The sequence below is a fragment of the Gossypium raimondii genome, chromosome 4 (genome assembly GCF_025698545.1).
Source record: "Gossypium raimondii isolate GPD5lz chromosome 4, ASM2569854v1, whole genome shotgun sequence".
NCBI lineage: Eukaryota > Viridiplantae > Streptophyta > Magnoliopsida > Malvales > Malvaceae > Gossypium > Gossypium raimondii.
The window spans coordinates 44,585,608-44,609,431 of record NC_068568.1 but is presented as its reverse complement, the minus strand read 5'-3'; the positions used below and the strand labels follow the sequence as shown (position 1 = coordinate 44,609,431).

Below are 23,824 nucleotides of genomic sequence, written 5' to 3'. Positions count from 1 at the left end.
CCGCTTCGATTTTTGTTATTCAATCAACTAGTCAATATGCCAGCAAAACCTTTCAAACTTCCACTAGAATAACGTGTCAAAAAGAACTACTTATCTCTCGACCTCACAGACCAGACCGATTCAGGGTTAAGGTGTTCACGAATAGACTATACCAAATTTGAGTTAATTCTCACGTTAATGACTTTCTATGGTGGTCAGGCCTAGGGCTTAGGTTCCTCTTTTTTTGGACAGCTAATCCGTTAAGAGAACCCTACAAAATAGTTAATTAATCATACCTCCACTCGCTAATCTCTCATAGGAGGATTAGTTTCTCATGGATCTTGTAAACAATATAAATTTGATAGAAAGAGTAGACATGAATAGTAATTCAAGAACATAAGGTTTAGAAGAAGCTTGATTTTTATTAATAGAAAATGTTGAATCCTCACAGAATTTGATCACGTATCACAAATCTGATTTCTTTCACAAAGTAAAGAACGAAAACTAAAATAAACCTAAAGTCTAAGAAAAGAGAAAGACTAAAGGACTAAAACAAGGAAGAAAATTATACAATGTAAAAACTATCTATAACATGTGTTAAATGAGCCTATTTATAGACTTTAGAGTAGTCGTCATCCTTAACCCTAAGTGTTGTTCTTGTGCTTAAGGTTTGATTGTACGGATAAAAATGCCCTTGGCTCGTAATTATTTTCCGTATAGAGGTGATGTCACGACACACTAGGTCCTATGTTGCGACATCGAAGGCTGTATGCTCATCTTTAACGTGCCTTCAAGGGTGTGTCGCGACATCGTTAGGCTGTGTTGCGACACCGAAGGCAGTCTTGAAATTCTTTTATTCTGCTCCCTATGTCGCGACATTCAGTGCTCCGTGTTGCAACATAGTAATTAGTATCGAGTTAGCATATATTTTAATGGTCTCCTGTACACTCACAAAGTATATTAGCTCACCCTTAGGCCTCATTCGCCCTCTAAGTTCAATAAAATATTCAGATTACAGACTTTATTTGATTTATCTGAAATTGCGAAAATGTAATCAAAACTTAACCAAAACGTTTGTGTTCAAGCTCCTAAAGTAAAAAAACTAGTTTAATTGGCTACATTGAATTATGATAGGTCCTCTGCCAAGACCATTCCTCTCTAAAGGAAAAACTACTGTAAGGGTATCTGTAACATCCCGATTTAGGGCCTAGTCAGAACAATGGTTTCGGGACCACAAAACTGATGATGAAAAATTTATTTTTACTATATTTTTATGGCCTACAATTTCACGGAAAGATTTCGTGAAAATTTTGATCAAAAATTTTGACGTTTGGGCACTCAATTTAGTCAAAAGGACTAAATTGTAAAATGTGCAAAAGTTGAGTTTTATATGTTAAAGGTATTTAATTGTTATGGAACTATAAATTAGGGGTCCTTATAAGGTAATTAGACCATTAGTTAGTGATGGACAAAAATGGACATGAGATAAGTGAAATAGGATTTTTTTTAAGTAAGGGCATTTTAGTCATTTAGTAAATAAATAGAATTAAAAGGGAAAAAGATGTAAAATTGTGTTCATCATCCTTGCTTGCTGCCAAAACTTTAAGGAAGCCATAGCTAGGGTTTATTCACTTTGTCAAGCTCATAGTAAGTGATTCCAAGCCCTGTTTTTAATGTTTTTTACGTTTTGGAATCCCGGTAGCTTAATTTAGCTTATTTTAGCAATAATTTAACCTAGGGTTCATATTTGGAAAAATAACCATAGGTGAAATATGTTTATTTTGATGTTTTATGGTATAATATGAAGCTAGGAATTATGTTAAACAACTTTTTCTAGTCGATTTTTAGTGAAAACGAGTATATTGATATAATCGGCAAAAATACCTAATGTTCATAAGTAAGTGTTAGAGTAAGAATTTGATGTTGTCATAGAAGGGAAAAATGTTCAGCATGTTCTAAAACATAAGAATGAGAGATAAATTTTAATTTACGAGCTTTTGGGAAAAAGTGTAAATATGCACAAGTTTAGGGGCAAAACTGTAATTTTGCCAAAATTGAGTCAGTGACTGTTTTGATGAATGTGAGTATTAAATAATCTAAATTTTCTATTATAGATCAAAAATAATGAAATTTGAAGCTAGACCGGGGAAAGAAAAAGATTGAGGACTAAAGTGTTAGATTTGATCACATTTTTGCACCGAGATAAGTTTACGGTAAATAAATGCAATATTTTAATAATTATTATTAATGTTTTTATTTTCCAGCAATTATATATTTATTTCATGAATTTATTTAATGTTGACTCAAGTATGAGATGACAGAGAATCAGTGTTAAAAAGTCCCGTTAAAACATAAGGAATGTATCGGATACAAATGTCATTACATTTGGGTAAAGAGGTCCCATGTAAGACCATGTCTGGGACATGGCTTTGGCACCGAGATAAGAGGTCCCATGTGAGACCATGTTTGGGACATGGCATTGGCACCAAGATGAGAGGTCCCATGTAAGACCGTGTCTGGGACATGGTGTTGGCATCGAGATGAGAGGTCCCCCATAAGACCATGTCTAGGACATGGCATTGGCACCGATATGAGAACTCCCATGTAAGACTATATCTGAGACATGGCATTGGCATTACAAGAAACATCCCATGTAAGATCATGTCTAGGACATGACTTTGGCATGTTATTATCAGAAAAGAGACCCAAGTATCCTTATTATTCCAATGTGGCTCAACGGGCTAGAAAACAGATTATGTTCTATGGAAGTTCAAGTAAAAGTATAATTAGCAACTTTAGGTGAATAAGAGTTAAGAATATGTTATGATATCAGTGAGAACCAATATTTTAGCAAGAAAATAGTAAGTTGTAATCTTAAGCTATCTAAATAGGCAAGTAAATAAACAAGTAAATGAGAGTAAGTAAAGAGGAAACTTAAGAACATGATACTTGCATATCATTATTTGTGTTAAATGTTGTTATTTATTTACTTTTAAACTTACTAAGCTTTATGCTTACTTCTTTTATTTCTTTTTCTTTCATATAGTATTATCAAGCATAGTCGGGATTTTGAAGACGTAGGAGAGCGTTCACACTATCAACCACCACAACTTGGTATTTTAAGACGATAAATGTTTCGAGCTATGGCATGTATAGGGACTTAGTCATTTCGATTGTATATTCTTAAATTATGACCAAAATATGATATGTAAATATTTGATTATGAATAGTTATTAAAATGGCTAAGTATGAAGGTGCTTTTGTCATAAATGTCTAGGTGATAAATTATGCATATAAATCTTGAAAAAGTACAAATTGGTAGTGAAACAGTTTTGGGACAACAGCAGTGACGTGACTTTGAAAAATCACCAAAGATAGTATAAAATGAATTAGAGAGTGAATGATATATAGAATTAAATATTATTGAGCCTATTTTCATATAAAAATAACAGTGTAGACAAATGATTTATGTATTTTGAGATATTTTCCTTTTAGTTAGACAAGGTCAAAGTGGTTTTCAGAATCCCCAATTCTGAATTTGGAAAATCATTAAAAATTTTAAAAATATTTATGAGTTGAAATTTATATGTATAGATTCCTTCTTGAGTATATTTTCTTTAAAAACAAGTTAGAACACCATATAAAGTCTTTACAATGAGATAATTAAATTTTAGTGATGAGAGGTCAGGACAGTCAATCAGTGAAACATGGGAGACTTTAACTAATAAACTGTACTAATTGGCTAAACCAAAAATTTTTAAAATTTTATGGTAAAAATATATATGAGTCTAGTTTCAGGGAAAATTTACAAATCTAAATTTTAAGTTTTTTAGCTCGAGTTATAATTAATTTAGTAACTGCTGCGCAGGTGGACAGCTTTGTTGTGAATAGTGAAATTAATTTCAAAAGTAAAATTTTATACCCCGAACTTTTAAGTTAAGTCAAGTAACACCTCATGCTCAACTCCGACAACAGTCTTGGGTAAGGAGTGTTACATTTTATTGGTATCAGAGCAGGTTTAGTCGGTTCTTGAAATATTCAGTATGAATAAGAGTCCAGCTATACATGCCATACTTATATATTTTGATAGTGTGACGACTCCTGACGATTTTGAAATGTTTTCTTTTATAGTTATGGATCCTGAATGAGCTGGTACGGATGAAGTAAAGAGTAATGCGCCCGCTCCTATAGAAGGGATGGTGCCACCAGATGTTAATGTTATTGAAAGACCCATTTTAGTTAGTCAGGGCGGAGGGGCTCGAGAAGCCTTTTTCCAAGCTATGAATGATTGGTTTGCCAAGTTCGTTCGTACGAATCCGGCTGTTAGACCTCCACCCCCTCATGATTCTCAGGTTCCCCATGTAGCTTCTCCAGCCATAGGTATAGTTATCAGGGAAATGCCACCAGTTGATAAGATCAGAATATAAGGGGCTGAAGAATTTCGGGCTACTAAAAACGATGATGCAGAGAAAGTAGAATTTTGGCTCGAGAATACTATCATAGTTTTTGATGAATTATCTTGTACACCTTAAGAATGTATGATGTGTGTTGTCTCACTTCTCAGAGATTCGGCTTATCATTGGTGGAAGACTCTTGTGTTAGTGGTACCGAGTGAGAGAATTATTTGGAATTTCTTTCAGGAGGAGTTCCGTATAAAGTACATCAGTCAGAGATTTATAGATCAGAAAAGAAAAGAGTTCCTTGAGTTAAAACAAGGTAAGATGACTGTGACCGAGTATGAACGCAAATTTTGTTAGACTTAGTAAATATGCTCGGGAGTTTGTGTCCACTGTAGCTAACATGTGCAAGAGATTTGAAGACGGGCTCAATGATGATATTCGACTGTCAGTGGGTGTTTTAGAAATCAGAGAGCTTGTTGTTTTGGTTGATAGAGCCTATAAAGCAGAGGATTTGTTAAAAGAAAAAAAATGGGCAAAACTGAAATTGAAGCGCAAGACACGAAGAAAAGGCAGATGAGCAGATCTTTTCAGTCTACTTTCAAGAGGCCTAGAGAGTTCCCTAGTGGATAAAATTTTCCAACCAGATATTCTAGTCGAAGCAGAGGCAGAAGATTTGAGGGTTCTAGAGCTCAAACTACTATAGTTGCAAGTACGGGTAGTACTCGACCCACTAGGCCAGAATGTGCCTAATACGATAGACATCATCCTGGAGAGTGTAGAGCAAATGCAAATGTCTGTTTCAGATGTGGTGCACCAGACCACTTTATTCGGGATTGTCCCGAAACAACTAAAAGAGAAGTAATATTGAGTACGAGATCAGGAAATGCTCCTACTAGAGGCAGATCACAGAGGAAACCGGGAGTTGAAGCAAGTAACAGGGGTATGTCTAGAGACTCAGCAGGTAGATCCGATGTTAAAGCACCCGCAAGAACATATGCTATTCGTTCTCGGGAAGAGGTATCCTCCCCTGATGTGATTACGGGTACATTTTCTCTCTATGATACTAATGTTATTGCTTTAATTGATCCGGGTTGGACTCATTTTTATGTTTGTATGAGATTGATGCCTAGTATGAACATGCCTAAAGAATCCACTGAATTTGTAATTAAAGTATCAAATCCATTAGGCCAGTATGTGTTAGTAGATAAAGTATGTAAGAGTTGCCCTTTGATGATTAGAGGTCACTGTTTTTCGGCTGATCTCATGCTATTGCCATTTGATGAGTTTGATGTGATTCTTGGTATGGATTGGTTGACTGCCCATGATGTGATAGTAAATTGCGGAAAGAAATACATTGAGTTGAAATGTGAAAATGGTGATATTATCCGGGTTGATTCAGATTAGTCAGATGGTTCTCTCTCTATGATTTCTGTTATGTCTGCTCAGAAAAGTTTGAGAAAAGGGTGTGAAGCTTATATTGCTTTTGTATTGAACACTAAAGATCCAGAGTTGAAAATTGATTCAGTGCCAGTGGTACGTGAGTATTTAGATGTGTTCCCAGAAAAGTTGCCAGGTTTGCCTCCTGTTAAAGAAGTTGAATTTGGTATTGAGTTGATTCCATATACAACTCCTATTTCTATTTCTCCTTATAGAATGGCCCCGTTGGAATTGAAAGAATTGAAAGCTCAGTTGCAGGAATTAATTGATAAAGGTTTTTCAAGGCCTAGTTGTTTTCCGTGGGGCATACCAGTGCTTTTTGTGAAAAAGAAAGACAGTTCAATGAGATTATGCATAGATTACCGGCAGCTTAATAAGGTAACTATAAAGAACAAATATCCACTACCTAGAATTGGTGATCTGTTTGACCAGTTGAAAGGAGCTACTGTGTTTTCCAAGATAAACTTGAGATCCGGTTATTATCAGTTGAGGGTTAAAGAGTCAGATGTTCCAAAGACTGCTTTCCGGACTAGGTATGGTCACTATGAGTTTCTTGTGATGCCATTTGGATTGACTAATGCTCTTGCTGTTTTTATGGACTTAATGAATCGAATTTTCAGACCTTACATAGATAAATTTGCAGTTGTGTTCATTGATGATATTCTTATTTATTATCGTGATGAGATTGAACATGCCGAGCATTTGAGAACCGTTTTACAGATTTGAGAGATAATAAGCTTTATGCCAAGTTTAGTAAAAGTGAGTTCTGGCTTCGGGAAGTTGGATTCCTTGGACACATTGTCTCAGGCGATGGTATTAAAGTTGATCCAAGTAAAATTTCAGCAATTGTTAATTGGAAGCCTCCTAAAAATGTATCAGAGGTCAGAAGCTTTCTTGGAATAGCTGGTTCTTACCGACGATTTGTAAAGGGATTTTCCATGATAGCTACCCCATTAACAAGGTTGTTGCAAAAAGATGTAAAGTTTGAATGGACTGAAAAGTGTCAGCAGAGTTTTGACAATTTAAAGGCACTGTTAACTGAAGCTCCTGTTTTAGTACAGCCAAAACCGGGTAAAGAATTTGTGATTTACAGTGATGCATCCTTGAACGGATTGGGTTGTGGACTTAGGCAGGAAGGTAAAGTAATCGCATATGCTTCTAGACAGTTAAAGCCACATGAGAAAAACTATCCGACACATGATTTAGAGTTGGCTGCCATTGTATTTGCGTTGAAGATTTGGAGACATTACTTGTATGGTGAGAAACGTCGAATATTTACTGATCATAAAAGCTTGAAGTACTTGATGTCTCAGAAAGATTTGAACCTAATGCAAATAAGATGGCTAGAGTCGATTAAAGATTATGAGTTAGCGATTGACTACCACCCGGGTACCCAGGTAAGGCAAATGTTGTTGCTGATGCCTTGAGTAGAAAATATTTATTTGCATTGAGAGCTTTGAATACCAGTTTGGCTTTATCAGATGGTGGTTCCATTTTAGCTGAGTTGAGGGCTAAACCGATATTTCTTGAAGAAATCTATGAAGCTCAGAAAAATGACAGTGAGTTGCAAGTTAAAAGAGCTCAATATGAATCGGGTGTAGAGTCAGATTTTGAGATTGGATCTAACGATTGTTTGATATTTTGAGATAGAGTATGTGTGCCAAAGAATGATGATCTTATTCGGAAGATCTTACAGGAAGCACATAACCGTTCTTTGTCTATTCATCCAGGTAGTACAAAGATGTATAATGATCTGAAGAAAATGTATTGGTGGGCAGGAATGAAAAGAGATATTTCATAATTTGTTTCTAGATGCTTGATCTGTCAAAAGGTAAAGGCCAAACATCAGGTACCTTCAGGTTTAGTGCAGCCTGTGTTAGTTCCTGAGTGGAAATGGGACCGAGTTACCATGGATTTTGTAGCAGGGTTACCGTTGACACCGAAAAAGAAAGATGCAGTATGGGTTGTAATTGATAAGCTAACGAAGTAAGCTCATTTTATTTCGATTCGTATGAATTATTCACTTGACAAGTTGGTTGAATTGTATGTTTCAGAGATAGTTAGACTACATGGGGTACCGTTATCGATTATCTCAAACAGAGATCCGAGATTTACATCGCGGGTTTGGAGGAAATTGCAGGAAGCTTTGGGTACAAAGTTGAATTTCAGTATAGCTTTCCATCCTCAGACCAATGGTTATTCAGAGAGAGTTATTCAGCTACTTGAAGTTATGCTCAGATGTTGTGTTTTAGAATTTCAAAGAAGTTGGGAGAAATATTTGTCATTAGTAGAGTTTGCCTATAATAATAGTTATCAGTCGAGTTTGAAGATGGCTCCTTATGAAGTTTTGTATGGACGTAAGTGTCGTACGCCTTTTTATTGGACAGAGCTTAAAGAAAATCAGATTTACGGGGTTGATTTAGTCAAAAAACGGAAGAAAAAGTAAAAGTTATCAGAGATTGTTTAAAAGCAGCTTCAGACAGACAAAAGTCTTATGCAGATTTAAAAAGAAAAGAGATCGAGTATCAAGTTGGTGACAAAGTGTTTTTGAAAGTATTCTCGTGGAAGAAAATTTTAAGATTTGGCAAGAAAGGCAAACTAAGTCCACGTTTCATTGGACCGTTCGAGGTGACTGAAAGAATTGGGCCCTTAGCATATCGGTTAGCTTTGCCAACTGAGTTAGAGAAGATTCATAATGTATTCCATGTGTCTATGTTACGTCGTTACCATTCTGATCCGTCACATGTGATCTCACCGACAGAGGTTAAGATTCGGCCAGACATGACTTATGTTGAAGAACCGATAAAAATTCTTGATCGAGAGATAAGCAACTAAGGAACAAAAGTATTGCACTTGTGAAAGTATTGTGGAATAAGCATGGAGTTGATGAGGCTACATGGGAGCCTGAGGAGGCCATGCGAAAATAGTACCCAAATCTCTTCACAGGTAAGATTTTTGGGGACGAAAATCCCTAAAAGGGGGGAGAATAAGCTCATGTAACAAGAATTATACTTACCTAATATTTTTAATACAATGCAATAAACATTCATACACCCATTCAATACATTATTCCCCTATCATGCACAAACTCAACATTCAAATTAGTCCAATAATTTCCATGTATCAATAATATATACCATGATTGATGAGCTCATCAATTCCATGATTTCCATTCCCTTGTCCCTTTTTATTTTTCCATATTTATCCCATTGAATTACTTGGAATTTCGATGGATTTTCAGGGGTACACCTAAGTGTACAGATCCGGGCCCGTCAGTTCATATTCATGTGCGCACATTTCCATTTCAGATAGCACACCCCCGCGAACCTCATCCTTACAGCGGGATTACCAATCCCTGCTAAATCCCCTGTATTATAAACTCATAGAGTATTGTCGGGATTACCAGTCCAGGTTAAATCCCCTGCAATGACAATTACTCTAATGAGCTTGGATCTGAATTACCAGTCCAGGCTAAATTCAGACCCTAATTCGGATTACCCGTCCGAGCTAAATCCATTTTCCACATATTCTTCGGGAGGGCTATATCAGAATAGGATCACCCCTCTGGGCTAGATCCTTTTTACCGTCAATTCCTTTTCAGAGATCCATCGAATTTTCCTTCCATTCAATCGGGATTTATTTTATCTTTTCATCAAGAATATCAATACTTCATCAATTATCATACAATAAACATCCAAATCATATTCACGTCAAGAAAAATATATTTCAAGCATTTAAGAATATAATTCAAGTTACACGAACTTACTAACCCAAAGTGTTTACCCTATTTCCTTTTCCCCTATTTTGTAGTGTTAAGAGTTCGGAGGTCGGATTTGGTCGGAGATGCATCACACTATCAACCTCAAGATCTCGGTATATAAAGAAACTTTATTTTGGAAAGCAACGACATATATAATCTAGTAAAGTAAATGTTAATGTGAAATGAATGTATGGTTAGCCATTGGTATGGCTAACAAATTTTGGTTTTGGTATGTGATGAGGTTATCTTATGAATATGTTAAATCTATCTTGAAAATATGTTGAAATGGATTGGTTGTGTTGGATTAGTCTCGGTTTAAAATTGCAGGGAAGGTTAGAAATTTATAAAGGGGTTATATTGAGTTCATAAAAAAAAAAACTTTGAGATTTTGTGAAAAATTTGTTATGGTTTTGATTTAATCCCAGTTTGGTCCCGATGTATGTTTTGGGCTTCGGAGGCCCAACCAAAGGACGTCATGACATGTTTTGAGAAATGAATAGTATTTAACTCGTAATAATGGAAAATTAATTTGGTAAAATATGGTAATTCCTCATACCCTATTTCGGCGACGAATATGGGTAGGGGGTATTACAGTATTAGCCAAATTGCTTGTTCCATAGGAACCAGAGGGTAAGGAAGAGAACTCGAGAACCTAGATGGTCACTTAGTGACAGTGGCTAAGTATTGTAGGCTATGGCGGTTTGTAATAGAAGGTTATACTATGCTTAAGAGGAAGGTAACACGATTAATATGGATTACAATATAGTAATCTGGCCATGAATTAAATCAAGTAAGGTGTGGTCTGCCAGAATGGCATGGAACCTGGTTAGTCATACCAATGAAAGAAAGGTGAATAAGTCATACAAGGTTAAGATGAGGACGGAGTCTGCCACGGACTAAATAGATTGAGAATACTCACCAAAAGCCTTTGGAATGGTAAGCTGGAATGCCACATTAATAAGGCATGAAGATGGAAACAAAAAATTCACATTGGGAATAAATGGAAGAAGAATTTAAGTAAAGAAAAGAATAGAGTCCGCAGAGATGGAGAGACGTTAATAATGATTGTCAGGACCAAATGAAGGATGATAACATGGTGGGATGGAAATTTTCTCGATGAGCTATTCACTCGTGGATAGGATTGAGATTAAGATGGTCCGCTACAATGGGTTCAAGAGACATGTTTTAAGATCAGAGAGTTTTTGTTTCTATTATCATTTATTTAATTGAACCCCGATAGGGTGGGGTATGTATTTATTAATGAAGAAAATCATTAAGTTCATTTGTACTTACAAACGATTTGACATGTGGATGCAAGATTTGCAGAACAAAAAACTTAAGGAGGGACCGAGCTATATCGTGATAAGTCAAGGGGCATCAAAGAGAAATGTCATGCACATAGGGTAGGGGTCACCTTTAAGGACTTCGTCAAGTGGGCGATAATGTTGTATTTATTTAGATTCTTAAAAGTCTAGAGATTGGATAGTAAACTTTGCCATTAAGATTTAGACATGGTTGTAAATTTATTAATAGGTAACACAACTCCTTTTAAATTAGTAAGATCATAGGATAAACAATAACCAAGTCCCGTTTTGATGCCTGAACTTGGATCCAGTGAATAGGTTGGACGAGGGTGTTACATTCCTTATTTTCAAGCATCTAGCTCAATCATTCCTACTTTTTCCCAAGGGTTAGCCAAAAAGAAATGAAGACACCATTGAGGCGACAAACCACTTGGCGAATAATAATGCTTATTTCCTGTTGTATCTTTACTTTAATGAATTTTTTCCCCAAAAACTTGTACTTTCAATCATTATATTGCTTAAGTACACTCTCTTTGTATCTTTTTCTGATTTTCCTGTTTCGAGTATCATCTCCATCTGCCAATTTAGGTGAATATATCTACATTCAGCACATAGTAACTTTACATCATAGGGACTCAAGGGGCTTAGTTAGATCGAATGTCATGCCCCTAAGGGGTACTATTTCCAATTCCTAGGTCCAAAGGACCGACTAAACCGTGCTCTAATACCATAAAATTTGTAACACCCTTACCCGACTCAATGCCGAATGCGGGTATAGAGCGTCACAACTGAATCGGGTTGGTTCTTACCATAAATTTAAAACTTAACTATTTTAGGGATGGATTTTATTACTTTTATTATTATTTCTTACAACAAAGCCTTAAATTGAAATAAGAGTTTACTAACTCAAAAATCTCTAACTCTGAGGAATTATTTAGTTACAATATTTTAACCCTGAGGCAAGACCTTAGATGGTACCCCCTTCTTATGTGCATGCCACTATACTAATAATGATCTTTGATCTAACTCAATCTGGCTTGGTCCCTCCTTGCAAGGCCCTTATTCCGTGAACCATGCAAGACACAAACCAAACTTTGGTAAGTTTAATAAACTTAGTAAGTTTCTTTGAATACATACATAAATCATAACTAAACCCTATCTTGCTAAGGATTTCAACTAAAAGGGAATAAATATGTTATTCCTTGTTTGGTTTAGATGTTCATGTTACATCCAGAATGGCAAACTCTAAGAAAATTCTCATATTTCCTTTTTGACAGATCGATCGATTAATGATTTTTGCCTATGACAAGCTGTCATGCTATGGTGCATCCTAAACCTTCTGTCATACTAGTGGATTCTCCACCTTTCTATTTATTTCGCATTCCTAATTGAATTCCCATTTCGTGGCATATGTTCTGCTGGTTCTTTCATATCATGGTATTTTGGCATATTCGCGGTCAGTCCCCTACTGAGACTGCTAAAACAAATCTAAGTCCCTTAGGTGGACTTAACACCCTTCTATCTTCCCACATTTACCCTTTATTCGATTTAAATTATTGTTGGATTACTTCCTTGTAATCTGTTTTATTTGCGTTCCTTGCTTTTAGGGTATACCTTGTATGTTTGCTTTGAATCACTTGAGCCTCCAGTCTCCAGTAGAATTTTATTTGAACCATCGTTCGAGTTTATAATTTCTTTACGTGATAATTTTCCTACAGAACTAACTCTAGGACAGTTATACTTGTGACATACTTTTGTAACTTTAACAAGCAAAGCCTCGTTTGAAACTATTTGTAACTTATCAAGTAATTAATTAACCACTATCAATGTTAGGGAGGTGATGCGATTCCACTCACATCATGTTACAAAGCCAGTCAGAGATATCGAGATTGGCCCAAACACAAGGGGCCTAAGTGCAAAATGAAACATCTCACAGGCTAGATTTTTATTGGGCTAACTATTTCAATGAGTTTTTCTTATTTTAATTTAATCCACAAATTTTATCTTGCACTATATTTAATGTGTTGTATGAGTTATTTATGTTTATGCATAAGTTTGAGTCATATGTCCATATTATATGTGTGTGGTAGCATGTTGCATGTTAAGATATATATATATGTATGTATGGTAGCATATTTAAGTCATTACTCGTAAATTTTAGATGTATGCGTGTGTGTTTTGTGTTCATATGATATAAGCGTATGAGTCAAGTGTCTAATCCTTTAGTTATTTGTCTTTGTCGAATATGCTTGTGTGAGATGCAAGTGATTGATGCCTATTTATACTTGTGCAGGTATCTATTCATACGGGCCTTAAGTGACTACCTATTGCCAAATACATGCACATAAGAAACTTCTAGAATATTCAAGATTCAAGCTTTCAATGCTGGTACATGTGACCATTCACATGGAGAGACCACATTCATGATACATGCACTTGCTAGGTGAATGAACATAAAAATGCATGCAACTATCCATGCATATGCAAAGTATTAATGCAAGATTTAATGAAGAATGCATGATCCTTACTAGTTCATATACGGAAAGGGGGAAAGCTTACATTAATGTGGCAGCATTAAAAGTGATCACACATGCATCTACATAAAGGGAATGAATTTGCTCATACATGTACTTGAAAAGAGGGACGAAATAGCTTCTTCATGCATCTAAGACATTCATGAACGTCCATGGAAGATGAATATGACCTTAAGGTCATTCCATGCATCCAACCACCCATGTATTCCTTATACATTGTACGACACATATTCATGTATGCTTTAATGGCTGAATGTGGCCCTCTAGGTACCTTGTCCTATAAATAGCTTGTAATTGAACATTTGAGGTTAGACCTTTTTGAATCAAAAACTTATTTTGTGAGAATTGCTTCTCTCTTAGTTCTTAACCGAACTTACCGAACTTATCAAACTTAGTTAACTTTATGGCATTCTTTATCTTATCACTTCGATTTCTTATCCCGAAGTGTGGCGACTTCCTTATTCCAAGGTTCAAGTAATTCATCAAATTTAAGCGGGTCGGGTTCCATTATAACTAAGGTTCCTTAAAGCATTCGAGTATTTCGGGTCAAGGTTTCCACCCCAATTTGAACCTATTCAAGACGATCTATCCTTCAAGAAAATTTTCAAACATTCCAAGTCTCGGGAAATTGCAGCAGAATTATTTTGATTATGTTTGATCGTATTAAGTGCAGATTCGATCTAGGGTAATCTAGATCTATAGTAGGGAAGTGCAGACTTTTTTCATATTAATGTTACGGATTTGCGGTTTTAAGTTGTGAGACTTAATTATTTGTAAACCCTATATGTGTGACTTAAATAATGTTATTTGTGTATGTCCTAACCATGATGCTTGTGGTAGCCAAAAATAGGATGGCTATTTTAGGGCATGGCTGAATGTAAAGGTGGTTGTCTAATTAGCCAATTGTGAAATGTTGGTTGTGTTTACTTACATGGCCACCTTTTTGCCTCATTGTATGCCTAATAAGCTTGTTGTTATTTTCTTTATCTTTTGTTTACATGATTGTAAAACATGCCACTGTTCTGAATTATTGATTGCATGATATGAGGTATTTTTGTACTAGACCATATTTGATTATGCTATTATGATAAAAAAAAAGACATTATGCATTGCATCGGGATTGGGTTAATCAAAGATAGAAGAGATCTGTAGAGTTCTGAAGGTATATCCATAATTTATTGGAGTTATTACGGTAAATTCATAATTTTAGACTTTTATTCAGAGTTTTGGCGATTCGTCTGCATATTGTTTTGGCAGTTTGTCCGCAACATTGTTCTGGTGGTTTAACCACAAAATCTAATTAGTAGTATAACTGCAATTATTTTTTTTATTACTGGTGGTTTAACCATAATGAGCTAAGGCTCATTCTGATATGGTGTGTAGCGGATTAATGGGTAGGAAAACTTCATTGAAATTCATGTACATGTGTATAAATTTTGGGATATGGTATACTCTGATAATATGGTGATTGGTGGTATTGTTGTATCTAATATTTTTGTGTTCATAAATGATTTTATGGTATTTGGTTTCATTGATTTCACACTGAGCTTAGTAGCTCACCCTGTTAGTTTAACATCTTTCAGGTAATCCGCAATGTTAGGGCTCGGACTCAGCATTCGGAGGGCTCGGACTCAGCATTCGGAGGTCTCATATTGGTTTTTGCTAAATAAAATATCTTTAATTTTATAATTTTATATTTGTTTGGGACTGTAATTATTTTTATATGAATTGTGGCATGTGATTTGATTTTGGGATATTTTTAGTATTTGCATGCATGAATGTTAAACAACTGGACTGATTTAATAACCGGTCATGTTTAAATTATAAATTATCGATTTACTAACAAATTAAACACGTCAATTTTTTCGCTGCAAAACTGGTTTTCGAAATTTGGAATGTTCTTGGAAGAGAAAGATGAAGACTTTCTCATCTTTTCTTCCTTATTCTACACTTTTCTTAATAAAAATCTCATGATTTTTACTAAAAAATGGCTAAATTGCTACCTAATCCTTCAACCTCTCATCTTTACAAATTACCCTAAATCATTTTCCATAAAAATATTACTTTTTCTAATTACTATTTTAACCTCTATCATCTTTACAATTCCCATGCATGAATCACATTTTATTTGGTAAAATTTCTTCCTAATCCTTCATTGTTTTCCATCTACTCCTATGTTATTAACTTAACTTTTAATTTTTACACTTTTGCCCCACTACTTTTCATTTTCCTACAGTTTAGTCATTAACTCAAATCAAATTTTCAAATTTTCTAATTTCTATCAGCTCTAATTACTTTCTATACTTTTACTCTCAAATTCCTTTTTAATCTATTTTCGAAAAGTCTCTAATTTTCCTAACCCGACATGTCACTGAACCACACCTTCTATACTTTGAGGATGTTACAAAGGACTTGGTTTATTTGGTGACAAAGATTATGTTTCTACAGTGAAGAGTATGAGAAGAGAGAAAAATAAAGGGGAAGAAGAAAAGGAAAATTAAAAAATAAAAAATTAAATTGTTCAAAAAAAAGTATAAAGACTAGTTTGAACAAATAGAAAACATAGAAAAACTACGTTAAAAGAAATTGATAAAGAAGAAAAACAGAGGAAGAAGGAGAAGAATGGAAAATAAAGAAAAAAAAAAGGAAAGTTCAAAGAACATAAAAGAAAAAATTAAATTGTTCAAAACGAAAAAAATATAAGGACCAATTGTATAATTTAACCTAAAATTTTCGCTTAAAATGATGATTTAACATGTCATGTCAGCTTACCGTTACATTGTTAACGACAATTAATGCTTAGTGATTAAAATGTTACAACACAATAACGTAAGTGACTAAAACGTAACATTTCAAACATAAGTAACTAAAATGTAACTTGAGACAAAAAAAATGACTATTTTAATAGTATACCAAAAAAGAATACCACTTACACTATGTTTGGTTGGGTGTAATGGCTTCCGTGAGCCCTACTCATGCAGCTGTTTGGTTAACTGTAATGCCCTATTACGGGCCTATTACGTTACGCTTCTATTACGCCAATTTGGCTGATTTCTATTCCGAACCAAAACCTCAGTTTTGCGTCCGTTTTATCCTCCCGATTTCTATGCCCTGTTTTACCCCCCATCCACGCTTCTCGTTTTCGTCTTTTGCAGTGAGTAGGGAAGTCTATAGAGGAAAGAAAAACAGAAGCCAGAATATTCTTTTCGCGCAAAGATCAAAAAATAGGATCCAGCGATGGCGGAAGATCTGGTTCTCGATACGACGATCAGAGATTGGGTGTTGATACCCCTTTCAGTGGTGATGGTCCTCATCGGCGTCCTCCGCTACTTCGCCTCCAAGCTCATGCGCTCCTTTCAAGTTCCTGATCCTAAGATCGTCAAAGAAGGGCACGTCTCTCACAACTCTATTTTCTTTTCTTTTAAGGTCGATAAGCTAATAAGTCTCAGATTTACTTATTCTCGAGTTTTTCTTTCAGGAAAGTAATCGTTAGGGCTCGAAATTTATGATGCGCTGCAAATTTTATCCCTCCCAAGTCTTTTCGATCTCGTAGGGTTTATTTCAGCAATGAGGTTTGCTTTTTCATATTGTTTCAGAACTCATGTTACCAAAGTTTATGCTTGTAATTGTTAATTTCTGGAATTTGTGTTTACCTTTTTTCCTTTTAAATTCTGCAATGGAGATTGAATTTATATTTTTATTTGCGAAATTGATTTCATGCATATTAGATCGATTTTTTTTCACTTTTTATTATATGGTGATGGACACAATATTTTTTTGTATTGGAATTAAAATTCTAACTTAACTGATCATGACATACATTAATAGTAAACAATAATTTGATTCCTCTTCTGTTTTTCTGTATTCCTATCTTGCAGCCAAAATACCCTTCCCATTGACTCAGAGTTTCAGATCAATGTTGCAGAATGGAATTGACCTTAGCACAGTTGATGTGAGCTATGTTAGTAGCCGCTCATGGTATTGGTTTTTTTCTCTGAGCTTTTCTAATTTTTATAGACTTTCTTGGCTTAATACTACAGTTTATTCACAAATTCTTTCATTTGTAGGTATTTCCTCAATTTGTTTGGTTTGATGGGTTTATTTAATCTGATTCTGGGAGAGGAAAATGGTTAGGATCATGAACTTCCTGTTACATTTTATTTTAGATTGTGTACTACACTTTCTCTGGTTGTGGACTCATTGTTTATCTCATCTGTAAATTGTGATTTCTTTTGGCAGCAATGGATGATACACAATGAATGCTACAGATGGTCTTGACATAGTCCAACATGAATGGGCACTCCCTAAATTCGAGCATCGGGCCGAAGCAGTATTGAAAAACCTCGTTAGCTGAACATCGGGAGCGTATAAACAGTTGTCAAAAGGGGGTAGTTCGATTGAAGTTTTCATCTTACAAGCTTTTCGATGGATATATGTGATAGAAGTTGTCAAAAGGGGGCGTATAAACAGCTGTCCTGTTTGTTTAATGATATACCTACAGGGGGATGTATGATTTCAATTGCAAGGCTAACAATTGAAACAATTTTTCCATGCTTTGAACTTGATTGATAGTGATTCCTTTGCTGTTACTTTAGCTTGATTTTTTTTATGGATATATGTAAATGATAAATCATGATAATTATCATCTTACTGCACGACCATGAGCATGGAAAACTAGGAGATTGGTGGTTTAGGGAGAAAATGAGTTTGAGTAGATTTCTTTATGTTATTTTATATATCTAATTTCTGAAACTTTGGTGGTGTTTGAATTGTTTTTTTTGTATAGTACTAAACTTGTTGAATTATAATTTAATTTCTTTTCACTTATATTTAATAATAATTTTATACAATGTTGAGCTTTTGATTCATGATATTGAACTTAATTTTAATTTTATAAAGTATCATATATTATGATTTTAGTAAATTCATATAAGAATATTGATTATTAAGAATTTTATTAAATCATATATTTTAATTAAAATATATTTAATAATAATTATTTCAAATTATATTTTATAGTATCATATTTATGATTTTAGTAAATTCATATAAGAATATTGATTATTAAGAATTTTATTAAATTATATATTTTAATTAAAATATATTTAATAATAATTATGTTAAATTATATTTTCTAGTATCATATATTATGATTTTAGTAAATTCATATAAGAATATTGATTATTAAGAATTTTATTAAATTATATATTTTAATTAAAATATATTTAATAATAATTATGTTAAAATATGATTAAATTATTTATTATTGATATTAATAATCTTATTAAAATTTAATAACACTATCAACAATCATTTACCTAAACAAATTTTTGTTAAGGGTATTCTAGTCATTTTAGTTTTTTCCATTATGCTATTGCGCCTCCATTTCATTCAACCAAATACAAGAATACTATTACGCCTCTATTCCATTACATTCAACCAAACAATTGATTTGCTATTACGTCTCTATTCCATTACACATCTATTCTATTACACCTCTATTTCATTACGTATCTATTCCAATACAGCGAACCAAACGTGCTCTTAATGTTTGGGCTGATTTACATGCTGTCATTTTTATAAAGTTCTATTAAAAGAAATTTCTATATTTTAAAATTCAAAACAAAAACAAACGGGAGCGTCTTGCTTTCCCTCCCTCTTTTTATAAAGTTTGAAATTCAAACGAAGGGCCAGACCAAAGCAGATCAGATCCCTTCTCTTTTTCCTCTCTGAAACAACGTATCGATTTGTGGATTGCGGTTCAGTGGTTTTAACCCTAAAATCAACACCAAAACTCAAAATGGAAAAGTACGAGAAGCTGGAGAAGGTAGGGGAGGGTACCTACGGCAAGGTTTACAAGGCCAAAGACAAGGCAAGCGGCCAGTTGGTGGCCCTCAAGAAGACTCGTCTTGAGATGGACGAGGAAGGCGTCCCTCCCACTGCTCTCCGTGAGGTCTCCCTCCTCCAAATGCTTTCCCAATCTCTCTACATTGTTCGTCTCCTTTGCGTCGAGCACGTCGACACCAACAAGAACGGCGGCTCTAAGGCCAATCTCTACTTGGTTTTTGAGTACCTTGATACCGATCTCAAGAAGTTCATCGATTCCCATCGCAAGGGTCCTAACCCCAGGCCCCTTCCTCCTTCCCTCATTCAGTCCTTTCTCTTCCAGCTTTGCAAAGGTGTCGCCCACTGCCACAGCCACGGCGTCCTCCATCGCGATCTCAAGCCCCAGAATCTTCTCCTCGACAAGGAAAAGGGTATCCTCAAAATTGCAGATCTGGGTCTTGGCCGTGCTTTCACTGTTCCTCTCAAAAGCTATACTCATGAGATCGTAACGCTCTGGTACAGGGCCCCTGAGGTTCTGCTTGGCTCTACTCACTACTCCACCGCCGTCGACATGTGGTCTGTTGGATGCATCTTCGCCGAAATGGTTAGAAGGCAAGCATTGTTCCCGGGGGATTCTGAATTCCAGCAATTGCTCCACATTTTCAGGTATATTTGTTTCTTCCCAATGTATCTCTTCCTAGCAACCGCCCTTTTTCTCGTTCTTTTTTCTTAATTGGGTGAAAATTGAAAAGGTTACTGGGCACCCCAACTGAGAAGCAATGGCCTGGGGTTACCTCTCTAAGGGATTGGCACGTGTACCCACGGTGGGAGCCTCAGAACTTGGAACGCGCTGTTCCTTCCCTTTCTCCTGAAGGGGTTGATCTCCTCTCTGTAAGTCCTCATTCTTTTACTAAACATTAACAAACTGTTCAAATCAAAGCATCATAATATAGTCATGTTTTCTAATGTAGATTTATTCTTCCTTTGTTTCAAACAAATACCCGTTGATATAGTCTCATTTCAGCATCAACCATTCTACATATTATAGTTTAAGAAGAAAATTAAGTACCGTTACTTTTTTTTTGTACTTCTATTAAGCTGCCAACAAGCAAACTCCCAAAATGTTCAAATTATAGTCATGGATTAATTAAAAAAATCCAAAATGATTGTCAAAAGATTTGTTGGTTTACAATCATGGTAAATTAAATACATTACAATAGTATGAATAATTCATATGTTTCTCAAAATGCATGAAAGAAATTTAGAAAAAAATAAAAACTAAGCATATTTGAGTCGGACAATACTTGTATTCGACACTTATCCAAGTGCAGGTCGTCTTCAACTCATAATTGCAGTCTTGGCACGGGGAAGAATTTTGAGAGAAAAAAAAATAAAGTCTAGCATGATTAACATTTAGGCCATGTGAATAGGACCAAGAGGGTAGAGAATACAGATAGAAAAAGCATCGAAGCTATTTAGAATTCACTTGGAATTTCGTTGCATGTTATACTAGGATTATAGCAATGGTCAGAGTGATCCAAGTCATTAAAAGCTTTTTAATCTGTGATCATATGTTCAAAGTCAAATATTTAAAGAATAGAAAGGAACAAGTAGCGATATACATGAAATTTATCACTTCTATATGTCCACTGATCTTTATGCATAGGTATATGCACAGCAAAAGAAGGAACTGAAAATAGTCTGTTTGGTGCCTTTTACTCTTTTAATTCCTATTTCCTTAGCCTTTTTGCAAGGATGCCAATTTCAAGTCATACACCATGATCATTGCCAAATAATTTCGTAATGATATAACACATAAAAAGTGTTTACCGTCTGTGACAATGACAGCAATTAGTTCATGCTCATGATTTACTGATTTACTTCTCTATTACTTGCACATTTTGGAGGCTAATAGCTCTTGTTTTTGGTTATTGCAGAAGATGCTTAAATATGACCCTGCAGAGAGGATATCAGCAAAAGCAGCTATGGATCATCCTTATTTTGACAGCCTTGATAAGTCCCAATTCTGAATTTGCATTGTATGGTTATAGTATTATATGGATTTTTTCTTTTCTCGCTTAGAATGGTATATTGCTTTTCATTAGGTGCTCGCTTCCTTGAGCCTAAACTCTAAAGCACCAACTTCTGAGCTTCAAAATATGTGTCGGGAGAGTAGTTGTCATCAACTAGGTGATCCAGACAGTCTCTGACAAGTTGCTTTTTTATTCGTGTGTAACCTTTTATAAGTTTGTAATGATACAGATATCAACCAGTTCACTTTGAAACTTCTCTTGATATCTAATTTAATGCGGTTTTAATCTTTTCATTGAGCATCTTTGGGTAACTTCAAATGTCTTTCAGGCAGTGAATTGCTTTTATTCACTTTTGTTGCAGTGGAATGCTTTCAAGTTCTTGAATGACCCAGTAAAAGTTTTGGTTCGATTGCATGTGTAGATGTCTAATTGATTAATACTAGCAAACTAGTGGCAATGGTAAAGAACTGCCTTGTATTTCCAACTGTCTGAATGTGTTGCAGTTGCCGATGGAGTAATTAATTGTGCAATTGCAGGCCATAGGACACCAGGTAGGTAGATTAGTTGATCTGAAGCTTGTTCTGTGGCATAATAACATATATGCCTTAAATGGCATGTTCAGTTTTGTTTGCTAGTGAATTTAAGACGAAACCTTCAAATTAAGTCGAGATAAATCTTTTTTGTATTTTTTTAGGTGGTGGATCTTAAATTTCAGAGAAGAATTGGTGTGGGATTCAAGTCTATAAAATACTGTATTGTTATGTGTCAATGTCTTGGTAATGGGTTACATGTATCCTTGTCCTAGTGAGTCCATTGTTGTGAGATCATTGGCGTTTCAACTTCAACATGAATGCTTATTGTAAAATCTTTACTCTGTTACTAGGACTTTGCCACTTAGGGGCGTTAGAACTAGTTTGGTGTTAAAACGGGGAAAAATTAGTGATATGTGCTAAATTTAAAATAAAATTAGGGATATAAATCATTTTTGTCGAAAGCTAGGGTTCAAACCCTAGTTGCAAATTGATCCCAATGCGGTTAGGTGAAGTTTTAAAATGGAGCAAAATGGAGCTTTGGACATCAAATTGGGATTAAAATGATTAGGCTATGTAAATGTGGGCTAGCAAAATAATAATAAAACATGGGCTCCTTTTCTGTAACATAAAAATGGGCTCAAAGTTTGAAACATTGATTTCAGGCCTTATATTTAAAACAAAATTTGGGTTTAATCAACAGAATTTTAAAAATTTTAATACGGTGGATTGAGTTGGGCTTGTATTTAGTATTTTTAATTTGGATCGGGTTCTTATAGAATTTTAAGTTTATATTTTGGGTCGATTAGGTTCGAACCTTAAATTTTGTATTGGCTCTGCTCAAACCCATGATTAGGTTTAGTCAAGATCAATCTTTTCTGACATTTTGAAATTATGTTTCATACTCGAAGGTAGAGTCTTTTATAAAATGAGATTGATTTAAAGATGTTTTCATAATTAAATTTTGACCAGAAAATTTTCATAAGGAGAATATAGTTTGATGTTGAAAATTTGAAGTTTAAAAACCGATACAATAAAGTAAATTAGTTCAAGTATCATTTGAATTTGGTTAATTAGTGCTTACTTTTTGTATAATGTTTTTGTTTTTAACATGTGAAATCGTTTTTTTTACGAAAATGAGTAGATGAATTAGAGTCGTTATTTATTACGACGTTTAAATTTGTGAAACTGAAATTAGGACCGTTTTTGTATCAGCCCAAGCTATAGAATTGACTTTCAACTGGAGCATAAAATTGAACGAGCTTTGATCAAGAATGAGAAGGAAAGCTTCGACTTCAAGCTAGAGGAGAATTTCGAGCTTGAAATATAGTTAATTAACGTCAATAAACCTTGTTAGATATGATACATTTGAGCTCAAAAGCGACATGGATGTCGAAGCAATGCTCGATATGCATAGGTCTAGTGGAATTGTTATACTAGAGTTATATGCCCAATTTGTCGATGTCGAGGAAGGTGGTCCGAGTTCAGCAACAGTTCTAGTAAATTTGTTTCGGGAACAGGAAGCAGAAAGTCCAATCACAAGGTTGTGTGACTGTTTCATGGCGTTGTTAAAAAGCTTATACCAGGAAATGTCAGAATCATCAGTGGAAAGGCATTCCTTGGTTATAACCCTCGATTTCAACTTTGGCTTACAATAGGGGTTAGTTAGCAACCCGAACTTGGAGACCTTGGCACGACATTTTATGAGTGTTTTTCTTTATTTTAACTTCGGAGCATCGATGTTCTATGTTGAAAATATTTGTGTGGGCATGTCATCAAGTTACACCGGTGGGCAATCCACAAGTAATATTGGCTTTAACGTAGGTTGGCGAGAACGAATGATGTACTCTCTACAACCTACATCGGCGAAGGGACATCCAACCTTGGACATGCAATTGGGGTTGAGAATGAAGAGGAAGCTAAAACTAATAATGATCCATTCTGGGGGTCCGGGTCAGATGATTTAGAAATTGTATTATTTTCTAAACTAAAGGTTGTTACTACTTAACTACAATGGAGTG

The 23,824-nt window shown here is 34.9% G+C and overlaps 1 protein-coding gene and 1 long non-coding RNA gene across 2 annotated transcripts; both read left to right on the top strand.

Annotated features, from left to right (window-relative positions):
- Window positions 1-16,886: 16,886 nt before the first annotated feature.
- Window positions 16,887-18,237, top strand: LOC105781038 (uncharacterized). The gene is made up of 4 exons (XR_001129468.2): window positions 16,887-16,986; window positions 17,293-17,392; window positions 17,482-17,543; window positions 17,654-18,237. It is a non-coding gene; the product is annotated as an uncharacterized LOC105781038 (long non-coding RNA).
- Window positions 18,238-19,054: 817 nt separating this feature from the next.
- Window positions 19,055-21,573, top strand: LOC105780560 (cyclin-dependent kinase B1-2). Its single transcript, XM_012604956.2, has 3 exons — window positions 19,055-19,906; window positions 19,993-20,131; window positions 21,178-21,573. Exons 1-3 carry the CDS (start codon window positions 19,215-19,217, stop codon window positions 21,268-21,270), a joined length of 924 nt encoding a protein of 307 aa, XP_012460410.1. The 5' UTR covers window positions 19,055-19,214; the 3' UTR covers window positions 21,271-21,573.
- Window positions 21,574-23,824: the final 2,251 nt, after the last annotated feature.

Bases quoted from the DNA above. Each gene is read 5' to 3' on its own strand.
- LOC105780560 (XM_012604956.2), top strand. From the start codon at position 19,215: ATGGAAAAGTACGAGAAGCTGGAGAAGGTAGGGGAGGGTACCTACGGC. The intron at 19,907-19,992 runs GTATATTTGTTT...AAAATTGAAAAG, and splicing joins CAATTGCTCCACATTTTCAG to GTTACTGGGCACCCCAACTG. The intron at 20,132-21,177 runs GTAAGTCCTCAT...TGGTTATTGCAG, and splicing joins AAGGGGTTGATCTCCTCTCT to AAGATGCTTAAATATGACCC.